The sequence below is a fragment of the Tachysurus vachellii genome, chromosome 7 (assembly GCF_030014155.1).
Source record: "Tachysurus vachellii isolate PV-2020 chromosome 7, HZAU_Pvac_v1, whole genome shotgun sequence".
Classification (NCBI taxonomy): domain Eukaryota; kingdom Metazoa; phylum Chordata; class Actinopteri; order Siluriformes; family Bagridae; genus Tachysurus; species Tachysurus vachellii.
The window spans coordinates 6,712,608-6,731,524 of NC_083466.1; the positions used below are offsets into that span (position 1 = coordinate 6,712,608).

At 37.0% G+C, this 18,917-nt stretch overlaps 1 protein-coding gene across 2 annotated transcripts; it reads right to left on the reverse strand.

Annotated features, from left to right (window-relative positions):
* Window positions 1-2,801: 2,801 nt before the first annotated feature.
* Window positions 2,802-18,437, reverse strand: cop1 (COP1 E3 ubiquitin ligase). 2 transcript variants are annotated; one of them, XM_060873954.1, is made up of 20 exons: window positions 17,877-18,437; window positions 17,153-17,212; window positions 16,944-17,041; window positions 15,395-15,459; window positions 14,982-15,101; window positions 14,353-14,421; window positions 14,207-14,266; window positions 14,017-14,117; window positions 13,279-13,336; window positions 13,029-13,143; window positions 10,403-10,538; window positions 8,279-8,422; window positions 7,961-8,069; window positions 7,427-7,508; window positions 7,201-7,317; window positions 6,644-6,761; window positions 6,359-6,483; window positions 5,881-6,041; window positions 5,177-5,221; window positions 2,802-3,785 (listed from the first exon to the last, which is right to left on the reverse strand). In XM_060873954.1, exons 1-20 carry the CDS (start codon window positions 18,143-18,145, stop codon window positions 3,768-3,770), a joined length of 2,070 nt encoding a protein of 689 aa, XP_060729937.1. In that variant the 5' UTR covers window positions 18,146-18,437; the 3' UTR covers window positions 2,802-3,767. The 2 variants fall into 2 exon arrangements, with proteins under 2 accessions (XP_060729937.1, XP_060729936.1); XM_060873953.1 differs by having other exon boundaries at window positions 13,279-13,339.
* Window positions 18,438-18,917: the final 480 nt, after the last annotated feature.

Here is an 18,917-nt window from a genome sequence, read left to right on the forward strand (position 1 = left end):
GTAAAAGCACTTCTGTCTTGTCAGAGTTAAGCAGGAGTAAGTTAGTAAGCATCCACTGTCTACTGTCCTTCACGCAATATTCAGTCTTATTAAGCTGGTGACTCACATCTGACTTAGCTGAAACATATAGCTGCGTGTCATCAGCATAATAGTGGAAGCCAATACCATGTTTATGAATAACTGCACCAAGGGGTAGCATATTTAGGGAGAAAAGCAATGGGCCAAAAACAGAACCTTGCGGAACACCGAACATTACTTTAGTTTGATTAGATTAGTCATCATTTAGATCTACGAACTGATATCCATCTGTCAAATAAGACCTGATCCAGGAGAGGGCTGTCCCTTTAACACCAACCTACAACCCTGATCAGCGGCCAGTAACAGGTAATTTACAGCGCTGTCTCTGTGTTATGATGAGGCCTAAATCCTGACTGATACATTTCATGAATATTATTCCTATGTAGGTATGAGCATAACTGCTGAGCTACAACCATTTCTAGGATCTTGGGGATAAAGGGTTTGATATTGGCCTATAGTTGGACAGCTGGCTTGGGTTGAGGTCAGTTTTTTTAATCAAAGGTTTGATAACTGCTAGCTTAAAATATTAGCCAGTGCTAAGAAAAGAATTTATTATCTTTAGAATGGGTTGAATAACTACTGGTGTTATCTGTTTAAAGAAACATGTGGGTAAAGGATCCAGTATGCAGGTTGATAATTTTGAAGAAGAAATCAGTAAAAATAAGTCAGTCTCTTGTAGGGGATTAAAACGGTCTAAATACTACTCAAAAACAGAAATCAGTTTGTTTGGTATTAAATTAATGATCTGAATTTTATGTCTGATGTTATAAATTTTTCCAATGAGATAATTCATGAAGTCATTTCTGCTACAAATAGATGGTGTGAGCTTTTAAACAGTGTTTTTTTCCCTCAAAATACCGATAATTTAATTTGACGCCATTGATCTTCTAATTTCCTAGCTGATTGTTTTAAAGTTAGTGTGTTGTCATTGTACCAGGGTGCAAGTAGTCACCTGATGAAGTTCTGTGGGGTCAGATGGCGATCCAGTCATGGATGATACTTCTGGGAGACTGATGGTAAATCTCTCTGCATTAGTAGATTTAAATGTACATTTAACACGGTAACGCAGCAAATTGCAAATATCGTGCCCGAAGCACAATTTAAATGAAATGAGATAGTGGTCAGAGATAGCTTCTGATTAAGACACTGTCATTATATTTTCTATGTTTAATCCAAGGGTTAGAATGAGATCAAGAGTGTGACCTCCATTATGAGTGGGTTCTATTACGTTCTGGTAAACCCCTACTGAATCTAAGATGGAAACAACTGCTGTTGTCAGATGATCTTCTAACGTATCAAAATGAATATTAAAGTCTCCAACTATTACTGCCTTGTTTAAAGAAACAACTAGGTTTAAAATGAAATATGCAAATTCACAGAGGAATTCAGAATATGGTCCAGGAGGTCTGTAAATAACAATAAAAGGAACTGAGTCGGCAGACATATTTTTTGTGGCTACGTGTTAGCATGAAGTACTTCGAATGAGTTAAACATGTTTCTAAATTCTTGCTTGACATTGAGCTTATCATCATGAATATCTGCAAGCCTCCTCCCCTGCCTGTTAGGGGTGGCTAATGTATATATCTATAACTATGTATATAACGGACAAGCTTCATTTAATGCAACAAACTCATTTGGTTCGACCCATGTTTCTGTTAAACACAGAACACTAAACTTCTGATCAGTAATTATTTCATTAGCCTTAAGAGCTTTACTAAAACAAATTTTCCGAGTATTTATAGTCTTTTGTTTAGCTCGGAAACGGACACAGTCTCTATATTGTGAACCCTGGGTGAAGACTCAGGCATCCAGATGTTCCCCTACAAAAACTACACTACTATTGCTATCCCTCTCTAGTGTCTGGATGCGCACCTCTAAAGCTAAAATCTTCTCCATCAGGGAGCTAACTAAAATACACTTATCACAAGTAAAATTAATGCTAACAATACTACTGTAATTAAAGTGTCGTTTCACATTAAGAGTATACTTAAATCAGACATTAGATTTCAATGGACAAAATATTCAAGCTTTACTTACATATAATGTAAGATAAAAAATGTATGTGACAATGGTCAACAGAAGCCAAAATCATCAACAGCAACTCGTAATTAAAGTCAGTAGTGTGTATGACCCCCCATGTTTGTATGCACTCCCGACACTTCTGCCCATGCTGTCCTGGGGGATCTCTTCCCAGACCTAGGAAGGGCTACATGGTAGCTTCAATAAGGGCTACATGGTGGCTTCAGATGATCTGATACACAACATTACAGCTTCAGTTCTGGGGAACAAGAGGGTCAGTCTATGGCATCAATGCCTATTCTGGCCATGAAACCAGGGTAAGGTCTAACAATGGCCCTGAGGATTTCATCCCTAACAGCAGTAAGGGCACTGTTGGCTAGCATGTGGAGGTCTGTGTGACCCTGTAAGGATATTCCTCCACAAACCATCTACCTAACTGACCTACCACCAAATCCAGTCTTCTTAGTCTTACTTAACAGGGTAAGTAATATACACTATACAACTCTTACCCAGGACAACATTGTGGTTTGTTTTTGCTGTTACATAGGAATTTATATAGACGTTTTAACAGTACTTTAATAACTAATAAAATATAGTAAAACAATAAAACTCCAATGCACATTTACAAAATAGTGCCAAAACAGAGCACATGTACTCTTAAAGATCTTACCTGAAAAAGCTATAATCAATAATCAATACAAAGATGCAAAGAGAATCATTTATTCATTCAAATGAATGGGTTAAAATCATAGAATGCATACACAAAAAGGGAATTATTGGGACGCAACAGAAGTCCAAGCTCCAAAAAACCTACACACTATAATTGGGTGTGAAGTTCACAAAGTTTCTATAAATTACAAAAATAAATAATACTTGTACAGAAATTTAATGATAAAAAGAGCAGCAATGTTTTTGGGTGACTGTTAAATAATCCCAATAGAGAATACATAGTGTCATCATAACACCTTATTCATCCCTAGATTAGACAAAATTATGACCACTAGGGGGAAAAGAATAAGGAAGTCATGGCAACTAATGACATTAAAGTTAAAAATCAGTTTAGTATCTTCTTTTCCACAAAGCATTTTAAGGAAATCTGCCTTATTTGCATTAGGCAGCCAAGTCTCGAGGTCCCGTGACATAAGCAACATATAAACTGAAGAAGGCCCAGTATTTTTTTGGAGAGTCCAGCGGCATCAGTCAACCGGAGTGGAAAATTTATAGACATTTCATAGACACTGTATCAAATGAAAAGAGTATATGGATACTAAAGGCTCAAAAGATTGATTGAGCGATTGATTTTTTTTTTTTTACAACAAAAAGCATTTCATTGTGTTCTGGTCTTGTGCTTTGGCTTTGTACTCACATAGCTCTAAAATGCGTCACATTCGCCCCTACTAAAGGCTCAGTCTTTATTAATGCCTTTAATTCAGCATTTTACTGAATTAAAAGAGACTTTTAATCGAAGAGTCATCCTTTACTTTTCCACAAAAATGTCTGCATCTTTTCTTGGTCTCAAACGGTACTGGAACACACGTGTTTTTTTGAAAACATGAGTATCCAAATCCAGGGTTTTTTCTTTGTTTTCCTCCTTTTGTGCTTAGTCACATTTCATTAGAAATATTCCCCAGGTTTGACAAAAGGATCTGATGATTGTTTCTAGTAGACCTTCAAATCAGTTCAAGTACCTTTAAGAAGAAGAAACATTGAGTAAGGAAGCAGTTCAAAATGTTTAAACAGATAAGCCAAACTGTTATTGAAAACGAATGAGCAAGTGAGTGAAAGACTTTTCACTTTGCAATTTTATGTTGAAAAGCAATGTGGTTCATTTGGTGCATGTGATTCTAGTGGAACCACCTTTCACAGAAAGAGAAATTGACTGTAATTTTCTCAGCACAGTAAATATATGGCTAGCTCTAAAAAGCTTATTTGGGTCAAGTTGATCAAAAGTATGTTTTTCTTCTGAAACCCAGCACTCAGTTGTGTGCTCACAAAGCTAATCAGATTGCACTTCAAGAGCATGAATGTGGCCAGAAATATGTACAAAACTGGAGCCTATGAGAGCATCAGAGGCTGAAATCTAAAAAAAACTACACAAATTAAGGGCATTAATATAAAGGTTTTCCTTGGGCCAGGCAAAACACTTTAGGTTCATCGGGTGAGGGTCTGAACACTCACTGTCCACTTTAATAGGAACACCTTTACACAGGCTCATTTATGCAGTTACCCAGGCAGCCAATCATGTGGCAGCAATCACAGTGCATAAAATCATAAGAGCTAAAGTAGATGTGCACAACGAACATAAAAATGGGGAGAAAAAATGTCATCTCTATAACTTGTAATGTGGCATAGCTGGCACCGGAAAGGCTGGTTTAAGAATTCCAAAAGCTGGTGTTTACACAGGATGGTGTGAAATACCTAAAACATCAGTGAGCGACAGTTCTGTGGGTGGAATGATAAGAGAGGTCTGAGAAAAATGTCCAGCCTGATCACAGCCTACACATTTGCACCCCTCTTTTCTGCTCAGGTAGACAAATACCCCCCGCTATCATAATACTGAGAGCTGTGAACACACACAAGGCAGGCTATTTGCACAATGCAGCCTTGTGTGTCATTAATCATTAATCATGTGTGTCACTGATCATTAATTCTTGATACTCTTCATTTAATTATTTATAATGCTTTTATATTCTTATTTTCTACCTTTCTAGAAGAGTAGCCATAAATAATTTCAAATGTACTTGAGTATAATGAGAAAGTTCGATTTCAGTCACACACTTCAGGATCTTCAAGTCTGCAATCTGATTAGCTGTTTATATACAAACTTCTCAAAAATTGCACAATATGTAAAATACAGGTGTGCAGAAAATGATTCACAGCAGCTACAAGACAAGATCAAGTACTGTACAAAAATGCACTCAACTGTTTGGAAAATTGAACCAGGTTAACAAATATGGAGGCGTTCTACACAGAAGGAGTACCGTAATATGATATTATAGACTGTATGGAAAATAAAATGTGGATGATTATAAATAAGAAAGAAATATATCATGTATAATACTTTAATTGAATTGCATACCTTGATTGTTCCTTGACTGTTGGCTGCAATAAGTACATTAGACTCCTGCGAGAGGAGAAACATGTTTGTCACAACAGAAAAATACCAAGACTACTGCCACAGTCTAACATATCATCTAGCATATCTACACTTAAACTATACAACCAGTCACAGTGTGAAAGATGTTTTAAGAGGATTAGCATTCTGTTAGATGCACCATTTATTTCATGGATCTGAGTGAATAAAATTTGCTACACTTTTAGGCTTTTGGGGGAAACAACACTCAACTTTGCCAACTGATTAGTGGTGACCTTAAGATTTATTACACCTGCAACTAGTAATTGTTAACTTTGTGTATTACCAATATAATGACTTATCCCCACACAGCATTTTTTTAAATATTATTAATAAGCATGGGCTTTTATTTGTTTATAATAAATAAAAAAAATTAAAATTGCAGTGTCCAAAAGAAAAGACGTTCATAGATGTTCAAAGGCGTCATGTTACAGCATTTTCCTTTGAGACTAAATTCTAGATCCCTTTAATAACCACAGCTTTACAAAAATAATTAGAAACATAAAATAAAATTGCCTTTAATTATCTTTAATAAACTCAAAAAACAGGAAGGCTCCACTTCAACCTGCCATCATCTGCTGTTACACATGCTTCTGATAAACCTGATCAGTGATTCAATAAAAAAAAAAGTGAGCAGGAATAAACCTTACCCCGTCTGGTAAAGCCCGCCAACATACGGCACTAACAAACTCGTTAGTGTCGTCTTCCTTCTTGTCCTTGTCTAGAACGCTCTTCACAGTGTCAAACTTGAAGGTCAGCAAAGTTTTGGAGAGCCCTTTGTAGTACAGATATAGGGAGTTGTTCTCACTTCCTGGGAGCAGTAAAGTGACAACATCGATTAAGTTGCAGAAATTTATATACATATAAAAAGTTTCTTTAAACAAATCCTTATCGCTAAGTAGTATTTAATCCTAAGGAAGTCAGATATGAAACTAATCCCAAAACATTTTCAGTGTGTCATTGAGAAGCTAGAATAAAAGGCATAGTTTGAAGGGATGTGGCACATAAACAATGACGATGCTTGCTCTGGGATTCTGTAGACAGGAGGTTAAAGAGAATGGTAGGAGGATAGTTGAGTCTTAGAAGGGGGTGTGTTATGGGGTATATAACTTCTGCTGGTTCACTCACCACATGCTACATAGTCACCATTGGAGGCCAAACCTACAAAGTTCTTCTCATTAATGTGGCCTTTGAAAGAACGCAAGCAGTGGGGCTTGTTCACATTCCATAGCTTTAGCTGGCTGTCTGTGGAGCTGAAGGAAAACACAGTAATTGCTGTTCATTCATATGTCCATGATTCATGACAGGTTCTAATCTGCCCAAGTGTGAACAACTACAGTCCCACATAAAGCTTGTTTGAGAAATATTAATCAAGGCTTAGCTTAAGTAAGGTTTAGATATACAAATACATACGCAGACACAATCTCTTCTCCATTGACAAACTTGGCATAGGACACTGCCTTCCGGTGACCCTTGAAGACCATGATGGGTTGCTTAGTGTTCCGCAAATCATAGTAGTGGACACAGTGGTCTTCAAATGCATAAAATGAAGAATTTGTTGAAATGTTAGCATTTTGAAGGCTTGAATTAGGACTATATTAATTATCACAAGACAGTTTACAGTAACATCATCTCACCCACACAATACAACATTCCTGCACAATGTAATCTTTTAGAATGAATTGTAAGACAAAAGGATACACAACATATCATGTAAAAAAACAAACAAACTGGCAACTCTGTGCATGGTAACACAAGATCTAGCACCAATCCTGTATTAGTATTGCACTGATAATGGCATAAAATGCTGAGATCCCCGTGATGAAAAATAAATAATAAATCAGGTATAAATCTTGCATCAAGCAAACGTGCCTTTTCATTTCGTGTGAAAGTTATACCAGGAGGTTTCTTTCAATATCCATACCCACTTAATAATACATATACATACAAACACCCAATGAGTACAATACCTGCACAGCCAAATGCGAGGTGATACCTAGATGTTGGGCTGAATTTGACACAACACACATTGGCCTTGGCTTCAATGCTGGCAACCGAGTTATCCAGGTTAGTTGACCACAACTTCACTGTGTGGAAGTAAAACAGAATATTCTAATTAAAATAATAGTTGTTTTACTGTTGTTGAACTAGTAATCTTCTGATCTTATCTTAAGCTAAATGCATTATTAGTTGAACCTTTTGCATCATCTGAGCCTGAAGCCAAAAGTTTAGGATCCATGAGGTTGAAATCTACACTCCAACATCTCTTTTCGTGCTCCTAGAAGAAATGTCCAGAACAATTCAATTAGATGTGATTTTATATACACAGGGAATGAAGAATAATGCAAGATTAATGCAAAAGATTAAAAAAAAAAGTACTGTACCAACTATGATGGTATGTTATTATGCTTACGGTATGTGCAACAATTGAACTCGAGCAGTATATTAAAATATACATTTAAACACAGAACTCAACACCAAAGTTTAGTTCTCGTTGTTACTATTTTGTATGCCAGAAAGAACTTAAATATATTTCTAGCAGGATGAAAACAACTGAAGAAAAATATCTTACATATTTGACCCTGCTTGGATACAAAAGTACACGATAACAACATTTACTATACATTAGGATCAAACCTGGTTTATAAAAAAATCATTAAATACAAACTAAAAGTGACTTCAGCTTACCATTAAAGCATACAGAATAGTGTATTTAGGTTGGTTATGTACCTGATAAACCTTTGACCTCTGCCCTGTAAAGCCATCCCAAAGAATCACTGTTCCCTCATAGTCACTGCTCGCCAGCAGGTTCTTGTGGTAGCTACTCCAGCTGATACAGCTGAGGGAGAGAGCGAGAGAGAGAGAGAGAGAGAGAGAGAGAGAGAGAGAGAGAGAGAGAGAGAGAGAGAGAGAGAGAGAGAGAGAGAGGGAGAGAGGGAGAGAGGGAGAGAGGGAGAGAGAGAGAGAGAAAGAGAAGGGTTTATATCAATTATGTTTTGACAGTGTACCAGTGAAGTATCTTCACGTGAACTAAGAGAATTGCTGCACCTTATTTTGGAGTTGCACGTCATTTCGTTGACAGGATAATGAATGTCTACAGCATCCTGGATCACTGTTCCATACTCAAACACTTTAATTTTCTTGGTAACACCGGCAATGGCGAAATAATCACAGTCACGGTCAAACTCAATGCTGTAAAGAGAAGTTATAAATGTCAAGATGTTGCAAGACTTGAAGTATAGTTCAAGTTGTTTTATTTGCTCAACTCCCATTTGTTTTGAGGATCGGAATGGTTAAGCCCTTTTCAGTTATACGTTTTCAGTAAGTTGGATATTGCGATCCTGATTCATTTACTTTATTTAACATAGTATAGCTGGAGCTTAACTTTGTGATTAAACCTTGTTAAGAAGTTCTTGGTGTAAAAGAGTTCAGTCAGGACCACTTGAGTCAAAATAAAGACAATTCTTTGACATATTTAAATTTTTAATTTGCAAGCTTATAAAATTTACATTTGCCAGTATGGCTCTGTTCTGAATTCCCCATCCTTTTCATGAGCTCCATGAAAGCTAGTCAGGGAACAGCAGCAGCTTCGTGGGGGGACGATCTCCCATTTAACTGGGAAAGCAGCAAGACAAAATCCCCCATTTAAAACAGAGCCTGCATCAGTGACAACAGAATGACACTGATTAAGTTAAACACAACGTTTCAAGGAGGAGATAGGGGAGGAGGTGGGTTGCAGCAATGCAGAGGAAACAGCCAAGCAGACAGACTGAAAATGCATTTAAATAGGGCGCCCTGTTTGAAAGGGACCAACAGCACGCTTAGGAATCAGATCAGCTGATGGGCAGGGTTAGAAAATTGACATCAGCTGATAGCCGAGCTTGACTATGTGGCCTGCCTGAACTGACGCTGAACGCTATATTTCTCTCTAATAAGTACAATCCTGAGCTAAGGTAAGAATGTGAGGGTCTCCTCAACTCCTGAATACATGCAGGTAGGTTAACTGAGCACACTAAACTGGCCCTAAGAATAAATCAGTTTCCTTATATGATCTCTCTGATAATATTTTCTACTCAATTAAGTTGTGTTATTCAAAATATAACTTTTACAAACAAGCGGGGTTGTCTGGTTTTGTTACAGAATCCATTGGAGACTCTTGCTAACATTTGAAGACTTGCTATAAAAAGAGAAGAGGTGCTATAAAAATCCAGAGACAGTCACTGACTTTGAACCCAGACAAAATGAAACAAGAACTAACTTCAGTTTAAGTTTTAAAAAAAACAAACACACAATGCAATCTATACACAATTGAGACCTCAAGTGTACATATACCCAGGCTAAAAACATTTTTTAAGACACCATGTTTTTCAAATACTTTCCCCCTATTTTGTGAATTTTTGCCTCTACTTTATTTGCCCAAGATTATTTTTAGCCGTTTATTTACTAGATCAGATTTTTACCTTTTCAAACATTTACATACACTGTTAGCATTGTTGTCATTTTGTGATTGCTTAACTTAAATCTAACCTTGGTTGCCTCACACAAGCTTCTCACGTTTCAGTAACAGCATTGATGGTATGTTTAGGATAATTGTCCTGCTGGAAGAACCAGTCAAATGTTTTTGGCTCATTTCTTGCTTCAATATTATTACATAATCCTCCTTTCTGATGAGGTCACGTATTTCACGAGTCCCTTTTTCTAGCTAAGCACTCACTTCCCAGATGGGATGGTGTTGTTTAAATTAAATCTCTACCCCTTCCCTTTCTTACATAGCACTAATTATGACTAAACGATTTCAAACAATTGATAAAAATCTAAGGCTCAATTAAATTTGTTTTCAGTTGAATTGAATTTTTTGCACCAGAGTTTCTTTATTCATATTTGCATATAATTGTTTGTAGAGATGCTCATGGAACCCTCAGTTCTTTCCAGTTGCTTTTAAGGAGGAACCCACTCAGAGGAGGTAGAGGTCCTCAGTTTTTTCAATATATTATGCTTTATACCATTTAATAATGCTATTATTCCCATAAAGGGCTCCTTCTAACTCTTTGGAAAGAACTAATTCTTGTTAGCTGCATTAACAGCTAGCTAACAAGATGTTATTTGATGATTTTCTGCACCACGAATGTCCTGAAAAAAATATGTTCAACAGTCATATGTAGAAAGACTTACCTAGAAACAATACTAGAACCATTGTAAAGGTCGCTTGCATATGAGAGAGTGGCCAGAGGACGTACAGAGTTGTAACGTGTGAATTTGGAGAGACACTCCATGAAGTCGTCCAGCTGGTTAACAGTTCTGCTGTCGTCTGTAAACACAAAAGAGATAGTGGCAAAATAAGTCATATAATCTAACAAATATATATATATAAAAAGAGAGAAAGCTTATCTGAATTATTTAGACAAGAACCTGATGTGATCTGTTGTTGTAACTCATCCACCTGAAGGTTTGTAGAGTTGTGCTGACTAAATACTGAGTTCTTATAACCTTCCTGGCAGATTGAATCAATCTAACTATTCTACCCTGAACCTCAAACAAGCCATTTCTACCCACAGAACTGATATTCAGAATGTTTTTGTACCCTTTTGTGTAAACTGCAGACAATGCTGTGTGTGAAAATCACAGATGATCAGCAATTTCTAAAATACATAAACCAGCTAATCTGTTACCATACTCTCATTTTTTTCTTCATTCTGATGTTTGATGTGAACATTACCTGTAGTTTTTGCATTTACCACGATTTGCTGATTGGATAACTGCATAATAAAAGAGAATGGTGCATGTATACACACATACAGGTTAATTCATATTTGGTGCATTGCTCTTCAGCAGAAATTACAGCTTTGACTTGCCTCATTTGTATCAATAAGCTTTGCACATTTTGATTTTCACATGTTCCATTATTCAATGCATATTTTGAGTAATGTTTGGAATGCATGGAATTTCAATTTGATTAATTGAAGTCTGGGCTTTTTTCCTCAAGCTATTCCTCTGTAGTTTCTGCCCTGTGCTTTAATTAACTGTCCTGCTGAAACCCAAGTTTTCACCCTCAATGTATTTCTCTGGCTGACTGGACTCTACCATTTTCTTGTATTTGGCTCCATTCATGCTTTTTTAACATGTTTCCAGGTCCTCCTGCCAAAAAGCATCCCAGAGCAATCCTATGCTTGATGGTAGAATGGTGTTGCAGGTTGTTGGCCTGTATTTGATTTGCACCAAACATAATGTTTGCCCCTTCAGTAAATATCTTTAGTGTCTTCAGAAGACAAATCCTTTTGCCAAAAGATATCGCATTTTGTTACATCTTCTAGCAAACTCCCAGCATGCCTTTATGCTAGCCTGGCCACTCTTACAAAGAGACCAGTCTGTAAAGAGCTGATGACATTGGTGTTAGCAAACCATGTGACATTGGTGATGTCTGTACAGGTTTCATCCAGTTCTGTAAACACCAGTGTAGCTGGTCTCTTGGACACATTTCTCATAATATCCCTTCTTTACTTGGTCTGATCTTGGTATCGTCTGGGTCGTGCCAGTGTGTTGCCAGTGCTAGTGTGTTGCTGATTTTTTATAACCTTCTCCAGATGACATTTTGAAGGAGATAAAGAGGTCTCCTTTTATTCTACAAATATACTACAGATATGATCAAGCACAAATCTCGCCCAACACATGAGCCTGACCATACAATACAGATCTGCTGACTGGACTGTGGAGTCAAAGTGTTTAGAGAACAGATACATGACCCAAAACATACTGCTGCAGTCGTTACACAAGCTTTAGCAGAATGGCCACTGGATGAGTGAAGAATTTTAGATTGTATAATTATACACAACGGTGCTAACATTGGAGCTGCAATACAAAATCTTGGCTGGTCATAACTAAAGTTCATAATATTTCCTCTAATGTGAATTTGTAATTATTTTTACCTCAAAATGTGTTTTTTCCACAAGAGGTGTTTTGATCACTTGAGTTCAGTTGGAAGTGGAAGCCATATCTGATATGTTTATTCTATTACAATAAGTACGCATACACCCCACATAAACAAGGTCGGGAACATGCACTTGTGTTGTGTTCAGAGACACTCTTAAAGGAGTTCTAAAGAGACTAAGTGTTAGTTAGTTCTGCTTGCTGTAACTTACATCTAACTTATAGCTTATTTCTTGTTTATAAGTTAATGAGAAACTAGTTTGGAAGTATATTGCCTGATAACAAATGATTGACCAAATGTTTCATATTTAGTGCAAATATAGAGACAAAACCGAGCCTAAGAGTCCATTTTATTTATTCATTTTGTGGTGTGGTTTTATTTAATGTTTTATTTAGGACATTTTATATGCTGGGTATTCCAATTCCATTGTCTAAATATTATTAAAAATTAAAAGTTCACTGCTCATCAGTGAGGTGAACCGGCATTAAATTATTATATTAAATTATTATATCAATGGCATAAAATGGTTTAAAAACGGCAATATCATCACAATTATTTCTGCGGCAATAAATCATCCAACAAAAGTAGTTATCATGACATGCCTAAATACTGTTCTAATAAAAATATTCTGATTTGTGACATGTAATCAAAATTGTTTAATTTTTAAAAATAAAAAATAATTAATGATTGTTTTTTATTGACTAACAAGTTTTATTAAAGGTTTAAATATTCTCATTTTCACTGTCAGAGTAAGACAATTGGTCATGAAATGTTTCATAACCATTTTTTAAATTCATCTTTACCAAGGGTGCCAATAATTCTGGCACTGACTGTACCAAGTGTACTGGAGCTTTAAGAACTAAGCGTGCTCACCTGTGATTCGTGACATCCTGTTGGAAAAGTAGCACTGTTCCAGGTCCTCAAAGTGTGCCGTTAACCTCTTTCTCCGAGAGGCCAGCGTGCTGTTGTACGATGTCTGTCTTTTACCCTTTTTACACACATTTGAAAATGACGACACAAAAAATTATATTCTGTGGTGAAAAAAACTCCAATCTAAAAAAAGAATTACATAATACTGACAGGAAGACTTTTATTATTAGATTAGCATTATTAGCAAGTTTACCTGTGAGTTTCCGCCGAACTGGGGAGGCTGGATATACTCTGTGGGTTCAATCATGCTACTGCTGGGGGAAAAAATCATTTTTTTTTCCTTAGTTCATCTGAAAATATATCTGATTACAGAGCTGATTATATATTTGCTTCAAATGCTGTCTTGTCATCCATAACTTGTTTTGTTTAAGCCTTTGATTTTTATTGGATTGGGAAATATACTACGTGATGTGTCACTTTTATGTGTCATAAAACAACCTTTACACGTTTGCTAAAAGGACAATCAATATGCAATTTTGAAAATTCCCTGAAGTTCAATTCAATTACATTTTCTTTGTATAGCATTGTGCACAAGAGCACTGTCATGTTGGAACATGTTTGGGCCTCCGAATTCCATCATAATGCTACATTATACAAAAACATTTTAGACAATTGTGTCTCTCCAACTTTGTGTTGGATTATTTAAGGTTGGATTATTTATGAAGAATTTGCAGCTGAAATGCATCACCCTGTGTATTCCTTCTCTGACACGCATCACCCTGTGTCCTAACATGTTATTTCATGCAGAAAAATATACATGGCTTCACAGGAGGTGTTAAGATTTCATTAAAATAATAATGTTGTTTTTTTAATAAATAGGATTTTGGCATGTTTACCCATGACCTTGACTGTCTTTGTTTAAATATCTTGATGAGATCATGCACAAGTAAGCCATCAGGCTTTAGTTCAGTTCAGTTTTCTTGGCCTTTACCTGGGTGCAGGAGAATGTGCATCTCCGGGACACAACTGGGGAACCGTGCTGTCCAAATTGGAGTCTATATCCATAACTGGTGAGTACAGCCCACTCATATCCTAAAGAAAGCATAAACAATCCCATGCTTATATTTAGTACAGCTTTCAAAGAATGAACACAATGCCATTCCATAACAGCTACAATTTACCTGAACGCTTTTTATATCCTCTTCCAAATAGTTCAGTTCTTTCTGTAACTGTTCCAGTTGCTATGCAAGAAAAGAACAATGTCTTCTGTTATGTTTCTGCTATTTTTGCAAACTAAAGGATGTACTGTATGTGAAAGCCAAACAACCTCTCTCTTATTCCTCCTAGCTTCTTTCAAGAACTCCATTAGGATTTGACGCTGAGCTGCTTGTGATTCCTGTAGAAACAAACACATCCATAATGATTTTTATTGTCAATGAAATATAGGTTCCATGCTAGTGATAAAGCTGGGAATTGTTTGAGGAGTCACTGTTGGGGCCTTGGCCAAAGTCAGGAAGCCTCAAATACTCTGCTCTCTCAAATACTATGCTTTGTTTAGATTTCATGTAGGGCTGCATAATATGGTATTTCTGTTGTTTGGACACGGTTTGGGAATTTATATTTTTAATTTCTTCATCAAGTTGGGAGAGACTGTAATATATTGCAATATACATCATTTCAATATTTGAAATCATTCATAACATGAGATGAAATTGTCTGTACAGCTCTGTACATTTACAGTCTGTTTGAATAAAAGCATTTCCCAAAAGAATACATTTAAAAGTGAATGCACTGGTAACGTGTCACCTCATTTTTATTTACAATGATCTTTAAGACATCAATTTGTCCGTTTCACCACCTACTAATTAGGTCATCAGTTCAGACGAGGTCCCTAAACCTAGTCTAGTAATACAGCATTCAAATGCCTTTAGGCTGTTTAAAAATTGTTATACCAACCGCTTCGAGCTGCTTCTTTTTCTGCACCAGCAGTTCCAACATGTAGTTCACGTTTGCTAAATCCAGATGCTCCTGATCTGTGCCAAGAACATCTTGGAAAAACTGCCATTTGGTTCCATTCTATAAACACAGCACATTCATTACATAATTACACAATTTGAATAATTATTCAAACACAAAGCAATGCATTATTAATTCAGAATTTATTCACATTCACAACCACACACACGATAATTATACATATTATTATGCATAATAATTGGTTATTTACCAAAAAAATATAGGTATGTAAATTATGCTTTTAGTTTTCAGTAGCAATTTTAGACTAAAATAATAAAACTGTTCAGTATATGCAGTATATAACAAACAAACTCAGCTTCTGTTTTGGAACAAACATACTCATACAAACTTACAGGGTGGTCCCGTTTTAGTCGCTTCTCTTCGGATCTCTGTTTCTGCTTGAGGATCAGCTCGTTAACTGCAAAACAGTAGAACAACACTCATGCTGCATACACTGCTATCCTCAAGTTATATTTCAGCACACACATGTGGCAGCCTTGAAAAACATGGTGAACTGTGGACATTTTATGCTATTCTGAAAACATGCATTACTGCTGGTGGCACTACATTGTAAGTAATGGGGATTGTACAAGATATCATTTAAAAGCTGGTATTTTGCAAACTGAATCTATTAGACCCATGTTCATTACACTATGGCATATAACCAACAACTTCACCCAAGCCTGCCATATACTGAATGAGACTGAAATTACACTTAGCCAACAAAGTGGTAATTAAAATATGGTTAAAGAGTCTGACTGGTGTACAGCACGTTTGTTTAAACTGGTATCTTATTTACCTAACCCAGTCTCTGCAGAAAGCATTGGCAAGATCATTTCTGCTGCGTTTCACCATACAGAGTTTATCTAAAGTTGAGGTGTCAAAGCATGCTGACAGGTAGGAAATCCCAACTTTGGTCAAGACCTATGTTTCTGTCATTTTGGGCTTTTTGCAATTTGCCAGAATTCAGCTACATGATATCTGACAGGTTTTCCACAGATGCACATGACCTGTTTTTGGTATAACAAAGTCAACACAGTCTGCAAGTTTGCAAATATTCATCAAAATGGATTCTTAAACACAATCTAGCATGACAATGGACTGTTGTTTAACCAACGACAAAACACTACAATGTGTTCACACAAGATCCTGTATTTCTAGTAGAACATAATACAAAGTAAACCCAATGGATGCAGCAGCTTATCATTATTATATGGCACTTAACTTCAAAGGTGGTTCAGAATCAAGCTACTTTACACACACAGTCTGAGATTTGGCTGTTGGTGTAACAGCAACCTTTTTACTAGGTGGATTATTTAATAAGGAAAGCACAAATAACTGGTTGACTTCTGAATAGGGATTGTGCATGATGACACTGGTGAAACAGAGGAAAATAAATTTCTCCACCATGATTATGGTATAACGATTCACTGACTTTAGTCTAGGGCACAAACACAATGAGTCACGTTAGAAAGCTGGTTAGAAAAGGATCATCCTGCAATCTGCCACCTCTTCAGGACTGTGCATTACCAGTACCCTGATGCCACCAGTAAAGATAGTGGCTGACCCTCCTCACCAAGGACACAATCTTTTTAGGGATAAAACCTCTCTTTCCATCTGCGATTGGCCTTATCAATAATATTCATGAAGCACTGTGGACTATTTAATTGCCTCTTTGGACATTAAAGAATAACCCCACGCTGCTGTTTTCCTATGTGTGTGTTACATTAGCTCACACGACTCAGACAGCTATACTGCACCTTCTTACTTCTTCGTACTTTATGGGACATAGGGAACTGGGTTAAATAATAAAAAGAAACTGCAAAAAGATATACCAGCAAAAAGTAAAAAGAGTTTACTAAGAGGAAAATGAAGCTCTGGGTTAATACAGTTTACACTCACCTAAAAAGTTGGGGTAGAGCTGATCTACGTTGTCAATAATATAATTACATTTCGGGCACCTGTTGCTGTCCTCTAAACTCCGCCGTATACATTTATAACTGAAAAGAAAAGGCAAGAATAAACTCCACATCGATTCTAAAAGTGAATCTTCACCAATCTTACTCTTTATATCCAAGAAATGTAAATAAAAATGGCTTTTAAAGTCTCACCAGAAACTGTGACCACATTTAGTCATATGGGCTTCCTCGATCATGTCGAAACATATGGGACTGAAACACAGAATTTAAGAGGAAGTGCTTCATTTTTCATCCATACATACTAAAAGCTTTTAAAGAAAATAAAAGTCTTGTGTTAAACCCCATCCTTCTCTTCCAGAGCTGAACGATATTGACCCGACATGCAGATTAAGCAGCTTTCCAACCATTTTTCCAGCTGAGGAGGGAATGATATGAGCTACACACTACTGTATGTTCACTTTAATCTGATATAACAGATAAACATCACAGTCCACTGGACTTTACAACTCACAACTTACAAAGTCATGGATTAGATTATGTTTAACTGCATAGTTACAACCTTATCGGTTTATCTGTGTATTTAAAACAATAAATGTTCCCAAACTGGATGTTTTAAACTTGGGGTTGAAGAAAAAAGTGGCATGAAATGAGGAAGATGTTTGCACTAAATAAAATGTGGCACTGCTGAAGGCTTAAAACTAATAGAAAATATTCATTAGATAGTTTTTTACATTTTTTTAAATACACGTTTTACGTACACTGTAGTAAGAACAAAAAGAACAGAACTTTATACTAACACTAGAAGTTAGCTGAGCTGTAGGCGGTGAGCTGAGCTAGTTCATTAGCTGACTAGCTGCTGCGGCTAAATGCTAAGAAGCGAAGTGTGGACTCGGTTTAATCCGGTTTAAATACTCACCACACAAAGTCATTACTCTTATCTTCATAGGGATTTATAAGACCATTATATAGAGGTCTTTTTTTGCCGTGGTTGGCGCCGGATAAACTGGGTCTCAGTAGCTGCGTTTCGCTCCCAGATCCGAGACTTCGTGAAGAAATACAATTTCCATTAGCATTAGCGCTGCTTCCCCCGTTATTAACAATGTTAGCATTAGCGGAGCTCCCAGAGCTCGTTCCCGGCACAGATCCCGAAGCACCACCGGGCTGCTGCTGCCGACAGCCGGACATCTTTCACGCCTCTGTCTCTGAACTCCTTCTCGAGGCCCGTAGCAAATATCTGCGCTGCCGTTAGCTTCCCGAGGCGATTTCACCGCATCCGGGCGGCTAATGCTAGCTAGCTAACCGCTTTATGTTGAAGTCAGTTAACACAAAAACTCAGCTTTGAATTGTCACATTGGTTTTTACCACGAAACGGCACTTGTACTGGTTTAACGCGTTCAGTGCAGAACTGTCATTAAAGGTGGTAACTGAGCGCGCAACCAAACCAGAGCGCTTGTTGACAATCTGAAGCGTTTTTGTTTTTTTTTCTACACATTTTCAACCCACCGCAGAAGGACGAGCCGTACAGCTACGATTATACTCCCATCGTGTGGTGTGGAGACAAATGTGCTTTTGTTCTTCATGTAAAGTGTTTGATACCTGTAACATGTTTGGTACCGACTACCACAATAGTCTTACAATTCTTGAAACAGCACGGCAATCATTTGTTTACTATCTGTAAGGATGATCATATCAGGTGACATGAAGGGGATCTATATCTGCTCTTTGTAGACTTTGCAATGGTGTCCCACAAGGTTTAGTCTTTGGTCCACTTCTGTTATGCTTTTATACCCACTCTTATGCTATCACGTGTTTTCGTACCACTGTCACGTGGATGGCACTTACCTCGCTCTCTTTTTCTGAGTACATGTGTATAGTGGTTCTCACGGTTCTGCTGGGATCTCATCCTGGATAACAGTTAATCAGTGTAAAATTAATCCCAGCAAAACTGAAATGCTGT